Source organism: Orcinus orca, chromosome 11 (genome assembly GCF_937001465.1).
Source record: "Orcinus orca chromosome 11, mOrcOrc1.1, whole genome shotgun sequence".
NCBI lineage: Eukaryota > Metazoa > Chordata > Mammalia > Artiodactyla > Delphinidae > Orcinus > Orcinus orca.
This window is the reverse complement of record NC_064569.1, coordinates 32,156,893-32,173,564: the sequence shown is the minus strand read 5'-3', so window position 1 is coordinate 32,173,564 and position 16,672 is coordinate 32,156,893. Positions and strand designations below refer to the sequence as shown.

At 35.3% G+C, this 16,672-nt stretch overlaps 1 protein-coding gene across 6 annotated transcripts in view; it reads right to left on the bottom strand.

Moving 5' to 3' along the window:
* CNTN1 (contactin 1) overlaps positions 1-16,672 on the bottom strand; it is a 377,545-nt gene that overhangs the window by 50,603 nt on the left and 310,270 nt on the right. For all 6 annotated transcript variants that reach the window (XM_004283468.4, XM_033412353.2, XM_033412352.2 and 3 more), the window contains 3 exons: positions 14,056-14,290; positions 11,480-11,583; positions 4,145-4,331 (listed from right to left, as the gene is read on the bottom strand). In XM_004283468.4, coding sequence (XP_004283516.1) covers positions 4,145-4,331; positions 11,480-11,583; positions 14,056-14,290 — 526 coding nt within the window. The remainder of the gene's footprint in view (positions 1-4,144; positions 4,332-11,479; positions 11,584-14,055; positions 14,291-16,672) is intronic.

Below are 16,672 nucleotides of genomic sequence, written 5' to 3'. Positions count from 1 at the left end.
GTTATACCCTTTTCTTGTATCACTTCCTTTACCATTTCATTATATTATGCACTTCTCTATCTTTGTTATAGACTGTATCTGTTATGAGTATTGCTACCTCAGCTTTCTTTTAGTTTCCATTTGCATGAATCTCTTTCCATCTCCTCACTTTCAGTCTCTGTCTGTCTTTAGCTCTGAAGTGAGTCTCTTGTAAGTAGCAGATAGATGGGACTTTTTCCCTATTTAATCAACCACTCTGTGTCTTTTAATTGGAGCATTTAGTGTATTGACATTTGAAGTGATTATTGATAGATATATACGTGTTGCCATCCTGTTACTTGTTTTCTGGTTGTTTTGTAGTTGTCTTTTAGTTTCTTCCCTTGTGGTTTGATTTTCTTTATTGGTGTGCTCGTGTTCCTTTCTCTCCAGTTTTTGTGTATCTATAATTGTGGGTTTTGACTTGTAGTTACCATGGAGTCCATATATGTTGACTTACAACTATAACTACTTGTTTTAAACTGATAATCATTTAAATTCAAACACATTCTAAAAGATCTACTTTTTAAACTCCCCTCCACACATTTTCTGTTTTGATGTCATATTTTTCTTCTTCATGTTTATCCTTTAAAAGTCTATTGTGGTTATAGTTGATTTTACAATTTTTGTTTTTTAATCTTCATAGTTGCTTATTTAAGTGGTGATCCACAGCCTTTACTATATATTGGCTCTTACTAGTAGGGTTTTTTCTTTCATATCAACTCTTACTACTTGTTGTAGCCTTTTCTTTTCCACTTAGAGAAGACCCTCTAAAATTTTTTGCAAGGTTGGCTTTGTATTGATAAACTCTTTTAGTTTTTGCTTCTCCTATCTCTCCTTCAATTCTGAATGATAACCTTGCTGAGTAGAGTACCCTAGTTTGTAGGTTTTTCCCTTTCAGCACTTTAAATATATTATGCCACTCCCTTCTGGCCCGCAAAGCTTCTGTAGAAATATCAGCTAATAGCCTTATGGGGGTTCCCTTGTAAGTGATTCTTTGTTTTTCTCTTGCTGTCTTTAGAATTCTCTCCTTATCTTTAACTTTTGCCATTGCTTTATGATACGTCTTGGGTCTCTTTGGGTTCATCTTGTTTGGGATCCTCTGTGCTTCCTGTATCTGGATATCTGTTTCCTTCTTCAGGTTTGGGAAGTTTTCAGCCATCATTTCATCAAATACACTTTTGACCCCCTTCTCTCTTCTTCTTCTGGGACCCACATAATAAAAATGTTAGTATGGGGGCTTCCCTGGTGGCGCAGTGGTTAAGAATCTGCCTGCCAATGCAGGGGACACGGGTTTGAGCCCTGGTCTGGGAAGATCCCACATGCCGCGGAGCAACTAGGCCTGTGAGCCACAACTACTGAGCCTGCACGTCTGAAGCTTGTGCTCTGCAGCAATAGAGGCTGCAACAGTGAGAGGCCTGTGCACCGAGATGAAGAGTGGCCCCTGCTCGCCGCAACTAGAGAAAGCCCTCTCACAGAAACAAAGACCCAACACAGCCAAAAATAAATAAATAAATTAAAAAAAAATGTTAGTATGCTTGATATTGTCACAGAGGTCCCTTAAACTGTTCTCAGTTTTTTAAAATATGTTTTTCTTTTGCTGTTCTGATTGGATTATTTCCATTATTCTATCGTCCAGATTGCTTATGTGTTCTTCTGTATCATGTAGTCAGCTGCTAATTCCATCTAGTGTTTTTCATTTGTTATTGCATTCTTCAGTTGTGACTTGTTCTTTTTAACATTTTCTAATTCCTAGATAAGATCTTCACTGTCTTCATCTATTCTTTTCCCAAGTTCAGTTAGCATTCTTATTACTAATGCTTTAAACTCTTTATCTCTGCTTCATTAGTTGTTTTTTTACAGAGGTTCTTTTCTTTTTCTTTTGTTTGAAACTAATTTCCCTGTCTTCATATTTAACTTTCTCAGTCTCTTTGAAATTAGGTGAAACATTTAACTATTCAGTTCTTGAAGGAGTGTTCTTGTGTTGTAGTGCCCCTATCAATCTCTGTGTGTCCAGTGGCTTTGGTGGGAGAACTGGATCTGAAGCGAGCATGGGTCACATCTCCTCTTACAGTGTGCTGGTAACTATCATTCTGCTGGAATGTGGGGCTGGAGACAGAAGGACTAGATCCAGAGCCAGGTGTGTACTGACTGGAGCTTCTCCTATGCTCAGTGGCCATCACCACCTTACTGGGGGCAGTTTTGAGTCCCAAGGTGCTGGAGCAGAAGCCCTGAGGTTCAGGTCTAAGCTGGTTCCATTCCCTCTAAATGTGTCTTCTTCCTCCCCACAGCAACAGAATCATTGCCTCAGAGGGGAGCAGTGCTAGAGGAAGGGGGCCAGAGTGGGTGCCCAGTGCAGGCCAGAGCATGTGATAAGACAATCCTGGCAAGCCAGTCAGAGCTTGAGACAGCTCCCAATTCGGAGCCTCTGTGAGCACAAGTAATGGCTGCCCTTGCCCCATTCAGATGCAGTGCTGTTTCTTTTCCAGTTCCTTCCCCCACAACTGCACACTCTCCTTGGCAATGTAGCCTTTGTCCTATCTGGGAACTTTTCTGAAGAAGGCAACTGGTGCAGATTGGGACACATGCTGGGAAAGCCCAAGGAAAGCCATCAGAGGATTTTCAATCTGATTTCTCTCTCTTGTTACCAGGAGTAAGCAACTGTGTGTGCACACTCTTCGTGAGTGGAGTCTGGTTTTCTACAGCCCTCTTGTAAGTCCCACTGGTGGTTTAATCTGCTATGGGGACTCATCTTCCTGGTGTTGGACCCCAGGGTCGGGGTGTCTGATATGTGGCTCAAAGCCCTCACTCCCCAGGAGATCTCTGACTCTGTGATATCCCCCTCCTCTTTTATGTCCTGTACTAGGGTCATGAGTCCCAACCTGATTACTTCTTCTCCCCTCCTACTTGACTCCATGTGGATATTACTTTACAGCCTTGGTCGTAGAAAAGTATTTCTGCCAATCTTCAGTTTGTTTTCAGTGAGAATTGCTCCATGTCTAGATGTATTTTTAATGTGTTCATGGGGGGAGGTGAGCTCAGGTCCTCTACTCTGCCATCTTGGTCTCCTCCTCCCATATTATCTGTTTATTCACTTTATTGTTCTGTCATCTGATGTTATACTTATTTATTTGTCATATTTCTCTCCCTCTCTCTCTCTTCCTCTCTTTCCATTAGTTTGTTAAAGCCTGTGAGAAGAGGATCTGGGTCTTGCTTCATCCTTTCTGTATTGTCAACACTTAGACCTGTTCTGGGCATGCAGCATATTTTTGATGAATGAATAAATTGAAAAAAGAACAAAGGAATGAATGCTCTTTTTACAAATTAAAAAGCTGAGGTTTAAAGATTTGATGTAATATGTCTACTGTCACACATTGAGTAAGTGATAGAGACAGATTTGAAACCCCTGTCTGATACCAAAGCCTGGATCTTACCACCATGTTCTATTATTTCATTAGAACTTTCTTTTCCCCCAAGTGAATTTCATAAATTTTCAAACTCTAATGGTAATCATGTCTTCAAATTCTTATGAAGCTTCCCTGAATTCTGAATATAAGTTCTCCTCCTCCATCTGTTCAACTTGGGTTCAAAAAAGAGCTATCATACTGAAGTCAGGGAGATGGGTATGACAAAAAATGTGAGCAGGGCAGGTGGTCTTTTTATATTAACAATGAGAACATACAGTAATAAGAGAGTGAACATAATGCTACAACACTTAACTTGTATTTGCATTGTGCAGTGACGAAGGTTTTTAAATCAAAGCATAGAAAAATTATAGAATTTTCATTTTCTCATGTTGTTGATGCATTCCTATAAAACCAAGTTTAAAACAATAACAAATTAATTGTCTAATGATACAAAATTTTGTGGGCAGTCTTTACAAAGGGAGGTTCTGTAATGGAACACTAAATGTGTGAAGGTATTCTCCACATTTTTTCATCATCTACAATAACTATCAATGCTTTTGTTTGTTTTTGTTTTTTTAAATCTTGTGTGATTTTAAAGGTTAAAATTGAAAACCAAAAGTGCTCAGACTGCTAGGTAGTAATTTTCTCTCAAATATACCTGCATCATCACTGAATCAATTGGGAGTTTTTGACAAGTATAAAATGCAAATATTGAGACTCACGTGCTTTCTTGGTGAAGGTCTCAATCATATCACTGGGAGGTCCACACCCTGCGCTATTGCAGGCCCTGACTTCCATAAAGTACTGGGTGTCAGGCAGAAGGTTCTCCAGCCTGGCAGAGTATTCTTGGCTAGTGACTTGCACTCTGTGTGCAGCTGCTTCTTTATCATGGACAGCCCAGTACCGAATCTGCAAACATACAAGTTGAGTAATATTTTTTCATGATTCAGACACTTCAGTTGCAAAAAATTCTTTTCAAGTTGTTTTGACACTTGATGTTGGCTGAGCATCATATTCTCAAATGTTACTTAATGTTGCTTACATTTCTATCAGTCTTAGAAAATGGCAAGGCACACAATGCATATCTGATTAGAAGTGTCAAAAGCAAATTAAATGCTCACCTCATTGCCTGAAATAGTCACACACAGATGAAAAAAGAGAAAAAGCCAAAAAAAATGTGCATAAGATATGCTCTCAAACTATAAAACTGGTTTCTGTTTGGAGGTATTTGCCACAATAATTTATATAATTTATTTCCAGCTTTATTTGTGTTTACATGATCGCAAATTTGTTAAGAGCCATTGATAAACAAAAATAGTCACGAGGCCTAAAACATGTAGCTTAATTACTTTCTGCCAGCTTATTTCAGAAATATGTATATAAAATTATTTCCTTTGAACTTATATAGAGGCCAGATATCAAAGAAATATTATACCTAATAACTTGATTAGTTGTAGAAGTTATCTTAAAAATAAGGTTTAAAAAATTTCATTCATGTTGTGATTAGAAATGATTACTTTTACCAACTAGCATATCAATGACAGCCTTCCTTGTCTCTTAAAGTTGAAGTAAAAGCTATGAATTATAATATTCATTCTTCCAATAAGGCTGTTTTATTGGTTAAAAATCTATAATTACATCTCAGTTATAAATAAAAAGGAGAGGATTGTTTATAAGTATACTGCAATTTTATATTTTAGATGCCCTGTCTATAAAACAATGGGATTTTAATTTCACAATTAACCAACATACTAGAAGATAATATCTAATATTTATATAATCCTGAAATGTTTATTTACATAAACACATAAAAAAACATTATAAAATGGAACTGGATGGCTCAAATTCCCTTAGTAACAAAGTGAGGTTTATATGAAGAACGAGCACATTTCAGAACAAAGGCTAGTTACTACTTGCTTATTGGTTTCCTTTGTGATATTTTTATTTTGTATACTAGGGCTCATTTTTTCTGATGCCAATAATATATTTCCTAATAGTTTTGATGGAATCTCTTTGGCTTTTCTGTCCTCTGACCAGAAGGATGGCTTCAGAACCGAGGAAGTGGAATATTACAAGCGGCTCCAAAGGCAGATCTCAGTTGGCAGAGAAGAGACTTTATGAGGATGGGACCCTCCTTGTGAAGGCATGAGTTTCCTGGTGTTGGAAGCATCCAGGCAGTGCCTACATTCATCTGAGAAGGAGGAAGACGGCCTATATTTTAGTGGAAATTTGAACTGTGTGACATGTAAGGCCTCTTCCACTGCTTGACTGAAGAGAAATAAAATGAACATTTATATCCTAGTGAAATGCCAGGTACTAAAGTAGGATCATCCATGTGTATTATTTTCTCAACAAACCAATAATGGTAGTATTTAGCCTGTTTTATAGCAATCAAAACTGACGTCCCCGAGGTTCAGACATTTTTATGTGGATACTTGTTGACTGAGAGCACATTTTAAAATTTTATTCATTCATTATAACAACTTTTCTATCCCGTTTAAAGAGGAGAAGATTTTTAACTAGACCATTTCTAAAAGACACTAAGTATTAAAATGAGGACTTAAAGTGACAAACTTTTTTGACAGTTTACCCAAAATTCCACGAGGCATTTTGGCAATACAAAAGGAAAGAACAAAATTTTCTTTAATTTACTCTTTGCATCTATATCTTAAATGGCCAATTATTTTATTCATCTGATTTTGGCAGGGATCTATATTACACAGTCTCCATTGAAATTCACAATAAATTTAAGCAGTGCCTTAGTTATGCCCTGGTAACTAGGGAACAGAGAGAGTTATTGAGTGTATCAAATAATCTCTGACTTTCTTATTTTAGAATATGAGATTTTTTACAGACACTTTTACAGTATTTTAAACCTCTACTAATGAAAACATCTGATACAAAATTATTTTGGTTGAATAATCTGTCTCTCCTTAATTTAAAGCATACCTTTAGATTTAACTTGCAATGTTTTCAAAGAATTCTAAAATAAATAGTGGATATATATAAAATGTAGCATTATTATTTTTTTTCATCTGAAATAGGCACTGGCCATGCACTTAGAAATAATTTCCAAATAGATAATTTGGACCACTGTGTTTGATCCCTGCAGTAAGTTGCCCATTGTGGTGAAGAACCAATATTAATCTGTGAGAAAATTGTTTGGAGTGAAGGGTTGAACCTGTAGTCATGCAGCAGAACAAATGCACTCCTTTTGATTAATCACTAGGGAGACCAAAAGGCAGCCTGGATGAACTAGTGGAAAAAAATAAATAAATGAAGCAGGTCCTGCTTTACGGACAGCAGACCATAAATTCATTTTCACATGCTAGAGCAACATATAGTGTATTTATTTCTATTTAACACTGTGGCATTATATAAATCTAACTCTTTATTTACATTTTCCTAAAATCTCCACAACACCCCATGTCTAGTGTTAACTTATCTTAGTGCTTATTAAACAATTATGGAATTACCCCATTACTGGTCTCTACTATTGCTAGGTTATAAACTCCTTGAGGACAGGTATTCATTATTTCGAATGCTGTGTACATAGGACCGCATTTGATGTATGGCACTCATTCATTCATTGAACAAATATTTTCTGGGTATCTACTTTGGACCAGCTATGTGCTAGATGCTAGGAATATAGTAGTGAACCAAGCAAACATGTTTTTTTCCTCCATAGATCTTATAAATAAAGTAAGAAATCAAAATGTTTAAGTTCACATAAAATTACTAATATATTTGGTAGGATGATCTAAGTGTATAATTTTGTCCCAAGAAAATTTACTCTTTATAACAGTATTGGGAAGCTGAAAAGAAAAGCCTCAGAAAAAGGGCTAAATCATATAACAAAGAATAATTATAATTTCCATACATTTATGAACTACAATAACACCACTTTTGTACAAAGATAATAGTTATATCCCTTCCGAGGAAAATTTAAGAAATTTGTAGGAAAAACAGCTCTTTAATCTCATTTTCTCCAAAGAGGCTTAGAATAAAACCTGGATGTTACAATTGTGGAAGTATTTAAAGATATTTAGTACTTTTGAAAATTAGGCTTGCTCCATTTTATTATTTTCCACTTCAGTAAACTTGTATCAGATTTCCAAACTTTCTTCTTCAAATTCTGAATTTTCTGAAAAAAAAATCTTCTGACAGCTGAATATTCTTTTGTTATGGATTTAATATAGTTTTTAGGGAAAAAAATCTAAATACGGTTATTTAAGTGAAAAATATCTAAAAAAGATATTATATAATAACTTTATATTATCCAGATCCCAGACTAATTCAAGTATTAGTACATTCTATGGGTTAGGAATAGTAATAATATATATCACTAAAAATCTGTATTCTCACACTTCTTGGAACCTATTCAAAGTTCTTTTTTATTCTAGCCATTGGTGCAGGAACCAAACAATTCTATGTAGGCTTCAACCAGCTTCCCATAAGTACTACCAGTTAGCAGTTTTCCTCTGCTATTGCTGCTAACTTCTCACTCCCTGACTTGGGTCATCCTTGATGCTGCAGTGTGAACCTTGTCCGGCAATCAATGCAGGGAGGGGAGGTAATGCCCCTGGGGCCACTCTTAACCAATGGGGAATAGCAGTGGATGAACGCTTCCCCTTTCATTCTATGTGGGGTAATTCTCAACCACATTTATGAAGCTCCTTAAAGATCACAAGGGATGGAGTACCAGTGCCCACAGTGGTTGCCAACAAGATAAAGCATTTTTCTAACCCTCTCCTGTTCATTCTGCTTTTTCCTCATATCTGCTCCCTGGGATCATATTTAAAACAAACAACAATAACAACAAAAACACTAACTTCTTCTATACCTGTGTGTCAGACTTTGCTTTGGGGAGATCCAGATGAAGATAGATGCCTTCTCCAAAATAAGAAAATACAGCACTTCCTAAATATGAGCTTATGCTCACCATAATAATTTAACTTTTAAAGACATCTGTGTAAACTACTCAGGATGGTTAATCTTTTAAGATAGTTGTGAAATCAATCATCAGCATTAATCTCCAATTCAGCTGCTAAGAGGTTTTGTATTTATTATTCCTGATAGAATATTTTACTTGTTTTCATTAAGTGAATTCTTTACCTGCTGGGTGAGTAAACTAAGTCTTTTGTGGATTCCTGGGCAGGAGCCCAAATTTCTAAGAAGCCTTTGATAAGAAATACTTCTTGCATTCTTCTAGTTCACCTACACTGCAGGAAATTAAGATTAAAAGTGGGGAGCTCTTTAACTAGGCCGGGGGGGGGGGGGAAAGAATAAAACTTAAACTTTCTAGAAGATACACTTTAAAACCACAAGGGATTTTTTTAAATCCAATTGCCAACAGTTCTCACTTGAAATGTCAAGAAATTAACCTTGAGATGGGGTCAATCACACAGGACTTGGGTTTTTCCAACTTTTAATTTATCTTATTTTATTAATGTCCTGCTTTTTTTCTCTGTTTCTTTATAACTTAGACCCATAGTACATTTTCATGGGAAGTGCAGTAGGATATTAGTTTTCTTGATCGTCTATCTTGTTAAGCCACCTGCTTCTTCCTTCACATCTAAAAATAGTAACAATAACCGCATTATAGTGAGTCAAGCTTTTCCCCCATAAAGGGGCATTTTCTTACAGGAGAATAAATGTTACAGATTTTCTCTTTTAAGCTTTCAAAGCTGTCTCTTTGATATTCAAAGCTCTGTATGAAAGACTTAAAGGCTTTTTAAAGAAAGAATAAATGGAAACAATAATTCTATGATTTTTTTCCAACTTTTTTTTTTTTTTTTTGCGGTACGTGGCCTCTCACTGTTGTGGCCTCTCCCGTTGCGGAGCACAGGCTCCGGACAAGCAGGCTCAGCGGCCAGGGCTCACAGGCCCAGCCGCTCCGCGGCATGTGGGATCCTCCCGGACCGGGGCACGAACCCATGTCCCCCACATCAGCAGGCGGACTCTCAACCACTGCGTCACCAGGGAAGCCCTTCCAACATTTTTAATTAACCATCCTCTGGAGAGGCAAGACCTAGGTTCAAGTCAGTTTATACCAATTATTACTCAGATAAATGTTTTTAACTTCAAGTTCTTCACCTTTAAAATGGAGAAAATAATAGTGCTTGTCTCCTGGGATTGTGTGGATTCAATACGATGAGCTTAATTAAATGTTTGACATCATAGGGCTCAACAAATATTATCATTCTTATCATTATTAACATTATCATCATTGTCATCATCATCATCGTCATCATTGTCTTCAAATGTCCAATGATATAAAACAGGGAAAAGCGTTAAACACAGGTTATTTCATTTAGTCCACACAACAGGATATGAGGCATTGATTACTCTCAGCTTAAAACGTGAGGAAACTAGGGCCCAGAAAGTTTGAATAAATTTTCCACAAAGTTTCTAAGTGACAGAGCTGAGAGATAACCCCACGTCTGTTCAGCAGCAGAGCTCATAATTTTCTAGTATGGAGTTGTGAAACGTCAGAAATCTGTGAAACTAAACTTCTCCACGGCATACGGTTTTTGATCATTTGAGAAAATCTTAGCTGTTAAGATTATTTTTTGCTATTTAATTGAGAATCCTCTACTTAGCTTATTCCGCATCAAGAGTGTATATTCTGATTATTGTCTAAATTCACTGGTGCCAGTGCATTGTTTCACATCTCATATTTCCATTTTACTCTGCATGTCAGAAGTTATAAAATAGTCAACATATAATTCTCAGACAAAGAAAATATCTATTTCTGTGGCATGTTTTTAGCAAAGTAATAATACATCTTTAGCACTTTGAGTTAATGCATGGGTTATATATTAAATAATCATTTTTTTCTCTTTTTTGTTGTTTACAAATGAATAATATTAAAAAAAGAAGAAACCCTAAGTCCAAAATATGGCTTGAAAGCTCTAAATATTGATGTGTTCTCCCAAGATACCTCAGACTTATTTATTACAGGGCTTTCTAACATCTAGTGAATTTCTCTCTCTTTTCCATTTCCATTTCTTTTCTACCAGATGCAAATGTAAGTTTAATAAGTTATGAATATTGGAACTTCACAGTCCACTCCTATAATTCCACTCTCTTGGTGACAACTTCAGCTGATCACTTGCAAAGATGATCTGAAAACACTTTAACATCTACCCAAATCATAACCTATGATACCAAGAAAAAAAGCTTCCTGTTAGCTTGTGAGTTTAAAACTTAAAACCTGGGGCTGCTTTTGTGGTTCTATCTCAGAAACAGGGTCTTGAGAAAGCCAGGTTGCAGCACTTTATTTAAGTATATTAGTGCTAACTAAGGCCAGTTGTTGAATCTCTTTGGCATCCATTTTCTCATCTGCAAAGGTAGGACGATGTCAGTTCCTCTTAATTTTCACTCTTTGTGCTTAAAAATATGAGACGACTTCACTTTTCCTACAAAATCAAGTCTAAATTTCATATTAAAGATCCCAGCAGAACTAGCTTCAATTCCCCAGGTCTTATTTCCGTTGACTAAGCCAAGTCCTCCCCTATCCTTCTGGATAAATCCTACTACACTTTTAAGACTTATTTTGAAGGAAGTTTCCTTTGAGACATTTTGAATGTTGTCAATTTTCTGCCTTCATAGATAACATAATGGGATACATATTTAGAAGTGTTTCCTTTGGAGGGCTTTTTGGAAGTGGAACTAATGAGTCAAATAGGGTAAAAAAAATTAAATTACCAAACTACCAAAATGATTTCCCAAAAACTTGAGATTTACCAGCATTTTATGAGAATGTTTGTTTCAAAAGATTGTGCTTAAGCCTGAGTGTTATTACCTTAGTTTTTATTTTGGCCAATTGTTTACCTACACACAGGGCTCTACATCTCTTATAGATAAGTCAGTTTGGAACCCCTGCTTTACTCATAAGTTAGTTAATAAATATCCAACATATTAAACACAGAGAATATAGTGTTAGTTGTCACATAAATCAGAAGGACACAGAACGTTGAGAGATGCAACATATTTGAAAAGGTATGCTGATAATTATGAGCAAGTGTATTTAGTTTGGTAAAAATTGAACTCACCTGATAGCTTTCCACTATTTTTTCTACAACATGCTCCCAATGAACAGATATCTCAGAAGATGATAAGACTTTTACGCCTACTGCTGTTGGGGCTTCACTGGGAGCTGAAATTTGATGAGAACATTACATTCTTATGTAAGATGCTTATTTCGTGGTCATCAGTAATACATGCACACACACATATTCATATACATGAATGTTAATACAGACAGATACATATACATACACATATATACACACACTTATACAAAATATGGAAATCCATAAGGATTTCTCTGATATCTGTGAGCAAGAACCATACTAATATTTTTGTATTTCTTTTTTTTTTTTTAACATCTTTATTGGGGTATAATTGCTTTACAATGGTGTGTCAGTTTCTGCTCTACAACAAAGTGAATCAGCTACACACACACATACGTCCCCATATCTCTTCCCTCTTGCATTTGTATTTCTTTTAACTAACCTGTTTATGAAAGCCTGTGGATGCAAATTAAAATTTATTATGTTTAGCTTATCAACTCTATATTGTCAAAGATAGGAAATTTGGTATTTATTATAGAAAATTAGTCATTACAATTAATTTTCAACTCTCTCACACTTCCTATTTAATATGAGCTAAAGATATACAGCTTTGTATACAGCTATATATAGAGAGATATACAGCTTTATACAGCCTCTTTTTCTTTTATGTTTAAGCTAAGATCTTTTTTTTTTTTTTTTAAGATCCTTTGAAACAAGTTGTGACATCCACCACTTCTTGTGCTCAGGAAAGCCTTTATAAGTCTAATTGTCCAACTGGGCATCTAGTCAAATATGTATCAAAAGGCTCTGTTCAGTGAAAAAAAAAAGTAATTTACATCCCTTACAAAAATTACACAAAGTAACTAAGGAAATCTTAAGCAAGAGTGATCAGTTTTTATTGTCTTTTATTAACAAGCCATAATCCTCTTTTATGCTAAAATGTCCTGCACATGAACACTGTCGTCTTTCCAAATCAAGGTAAACGTGTGGCACTGTGACTGATTTCTTAGCAGCAGCAGTGAAGATGAACACTTAAACAAATTTTGTCACATGCACGTTTTATGAGACTCATGAAATATTTAGGAAAGAAATGTAATTAAATACAGATGGCCATAACCAAAGAGATGACAAGCATGGCTTTTGCCTGATTACTTTAGCATCGAGTTAAAAAAAAATCATATTGGGTGAGAAGGTAACTTGTAAAATGCTTTACACTTTCATTTTCTCTGTGAGATGTACTTAAGTTGTTCAAACTATTGAGTCAAGTTATCATACTTCTGCCAAATCAGAATGAGTGTAGAAAATGTGGGATTAATTACTCAGGATTAAATAGTCCTGAATTGATTATTAACTTAGAAAGTTCTACTTGTTATTCTTTCTATGTATTTCATTGAGCTAACTTTAGAAAAGTATGCACGTGTTTATGTGTGTGTGTAAACATATACACATATATATGATTGTCTTTCATGTTTGTATTGAAAGTAAAGATCATGGGATGATTTGAATAGATATTAAATTTTTAACAAATATGAAAGCTAATAACTCTATGACTGAAGAGCATAAATTCTAAGGGATAGCTAAATGTTTATTGTGGACTAAAATTAGTGTAAATTGGGTAAATTAATAGATAGTGTTTTTCCTCTAAGAGATCAGAAGAGTACTTCACATAGTTTTAAGTTTTAAAACCCTTCCATTTTTACTTCTCACACATGTGCAAAGGGAAACTTGTCCAAGCACAAATGTGTTAGGTCAGAAGGCAACGAAAATCTCTACTTGCCTTTCTAGCCATTAATTATTTGCATAATGCATGTGAGTACAAAGGTATAATAAGGAAGTCTTACTTTTTTAAATAGGAAAATAAATAATAAAAAAGTGTAGCAGCTTAAATGGGAAATCATAGAAATCAACGTAATTAAGTTTAATATAAAAATACGTATCATTTAGCAGAGATATATAAAGTCCTCCAGAAGCATGCTCAGTTCAGTTAAAGTTTCTAGAAAAACAAAGAGCCAGTATCTGTATTTTTTTTCCCCTGAATAGCCTTTCAGATATCTTTTTTTCTTTCCAAGAAAAAAATTTCAACTTGCTTTCTGACTCCTTTTTCATAGAATTATGCCTAAGTTCACTTTAATGAAATTCTAGCATGCTACTGTAATGACAAAAGAAGTTACATAAATGATACAATACACAATTTTGAGTTAAAAGGAGAAATTTTATCAAAAAAAAGTGTATGTTAAGATTCCATCAAGTCTGGAGAATTTCTGACTGCAAAATTATAGTCAAGAGTCCAGGAACAGCCGTCTAATCCAAGGATTTTAGTGGAGATTTCCTAACTACCATAAACATGATCTAAAGAATGAAAGAGATTTTGGCAACGTTCCTGTCATTTAAATAAAGAGACTGACATTTTAATTTGGCTCAAAATTTACTAACTCATTTACGAAATGTGTGGTATTTTAAAAAGATCTTAATAAGTAGGCTCGAAAGACAGCAAACAAAATGCCTACTGGAGAAACAATCCCTCATCAGGTCAGTGGGGTCTTTCTTTCACCTACCATCTTGTGCGGAGTGGATGACGGCTGTGAGGCTGTATGGTCCATCTCCTTTGTTGTTGAAAGCTTTGACTTTGACTTGAAATGCAGTGGAAGGGCGCATGGTCTCATCTTTATGAACGTAGCGGCCAGTATCTGGGTTAGTAACTGTCACTTTTTTCCACTCTTCCCCATCAAATGGCTTAAATGCCACTATGTAACCAAAATTGTTGCCGTAGTGGTATTCTCTTGACAAAGGCTGAATAGAAATTGAAATATTTAATAGGTTTAAGCAATACGGTTAACACGGGGAAAATCCTATGCAAACAATAAATATGCTACACATGGAAGCATGCTTTCTGTAAAAACATTCTTAGTTCATAAGTGAGAGCTGCCTGAAAAGGCCAGGGCACAAATGTGCTCCAACGTGTGGTGACTTCATTTACCAAATTCGTTATTTCTGGAACACCCCATGGGGGCTCCGACTCTGGGCTTTTTTACTTTCAGTTCCTTCCTTCTAGGATGCTTTCCTATTTGTCAGAAGGTCCCTCTCTCACTTTCTTGAGGTTAAAAAAACACTTGATGTTTTCCCTGGCCACAGGATCTGCCATTTCAAGACTCTGCAATAATCCATATAGAATCCCCCCACTTTATTTTTTTCTCTTTAATACAAAAATAATGATCTACACTACATATTCTACTTATTGTCTACTTTACTGTCTCTCTCCACTAGTATAACATAAGTTTCATGAGGGCAGGGTTATTGTCAGTTTCATTTACCTAGACTCTAGAACAAAGCCTCAAGTAGTATTTATTCAATGGATAAGTAAATGAATTTCTTTAGAGTTGAAAGGCTATGGTAAGACAGTTAACAATACTCTGGAATATCTGTATTGTAACCAAGCAATAGAAACTGGTCAGAGGAAAAAGAATGCGAAAGGAGGAAGGGATAACATTGCACTGATCTGTAGGAGGCTGGCTATGGGTACCGTCTGACTCCAGGGCTGAAGTAAGAGCTCTGTTTTGCATTATTTTCTCACAGTTATTGTTATATAACAATTGCTCAATAAAGAAGTCTGTGTCAGCCCTAACAATCCATTATTTATAAATACTGACTCAAAGCAAGTTCTACTGAGTATCCATCATTTAGTCTTTTTTAGCCAATAAAGTAAATGTGCCCATTGTATATTGACTTTTTTCACCAGAATATCAAAGTTACAGTGTCTTGAGGAAAAACCTTGAACTAAATACAGCATAGTAGCTTGAATATCCATAGGTTAAACAGGAATGTCTGTAAATGTACAAAGTTCAAAGGGAAAAGAAGTTGTTCTTGGTTGCACAATATAGAAATCCTGAAGCATGACCACAAGGATGTACAAAATATGATTTTACATTATTAATAGAATAGCCTAACATTCCCACCATAATTTAAATATTTTTTCTTATTGATAGTTCTATACTTAGTTTTTGCAATTTAGTAGACCAGAATTAGCTATGGAGTTTTCAAAAATTAGTGATTCTCAGGCCCTAGTCTCAGAGAATTGATTTCAAATTTTTGAAATAGGAATTCCCAATTCCGAATTTTTTGACAAGCTCCTCATCTTACTGTGACACACATATCTACACAGTTTAAGAAAATCAAGCCTAAAGAAAGGAGGAAGATGTTAAAATTTTTCCAATATCTTTACTTTTGTGTGATACACTGACACTAGAACTGACAAATCATTTGAGATTTGAATGAAGAAAAGGCAATTTTTTTCTAAACCTTACTTAAAAATGTGATTTAAATGCCAAGTATAAAATATGACTACAGAGCACAGAGTGAAGTCAATTTCTGCTAAATATCCATTTATTATATAAATCAATTTAACTCATGTAAAGAATAAAACCTGTCATTTTTCCTGTAGTTCTCAGAATCCTTTGGAGCCTTAGTTGTGTTCTTTGACTTTCTGCAGTAATTAAATACTAAAAATATTTAACGGATACATAGAGCTATACAAAACATGTTACCTAGATAAATGCCAGATGTCTAATTCAGGAAAATCTATGTTACCAAAGCCTTTCCCAACCCCAGTATCTCTCTCACTTCAAAAATTCAGCTAAGACGCATTGTTTTCCAGACATCATAGTCTCTGAAAAAAAAACTCCCCTTTGGGTCATAAAAATTTAATACAGTGTTTTGGACACCTTAATAACAAGTCATTTGGGGGGACTTCTAAGACTGACCAATGATAGATTACACATGGTGATGAAAGTAAGTCTCAAGTGAGAAAGCAAGCTCCAATTTTAAAACAGATGCTGATACAAAAGATTTTTTAACTGAATCGTTGGAGTTCTGAAAGTCCAGAGCAAATGTGAATTGCAATTGGGTTACCAGGCCACAGAGAGTACAAAATATCTCTGGAATGAGAGAGTTGAATGTTTGTTTAATCTTTAAACCTACAGATACTTTAGCATCAATAATCTGTTTTGGTATAAGAATTGCACTAAGCCATAGTAAGCCAGGTAAAATCTGGCATGCATTTAAGAAAAAAAAATAATTTTAGTAATTTATTCTTGTTTGGGTTTGGGGCATTGTCTTTTATTTCAATTTATTTCAGGAAGCAAAATGGGTTTGATATTAAGTGTAGGTAAAGCAGCC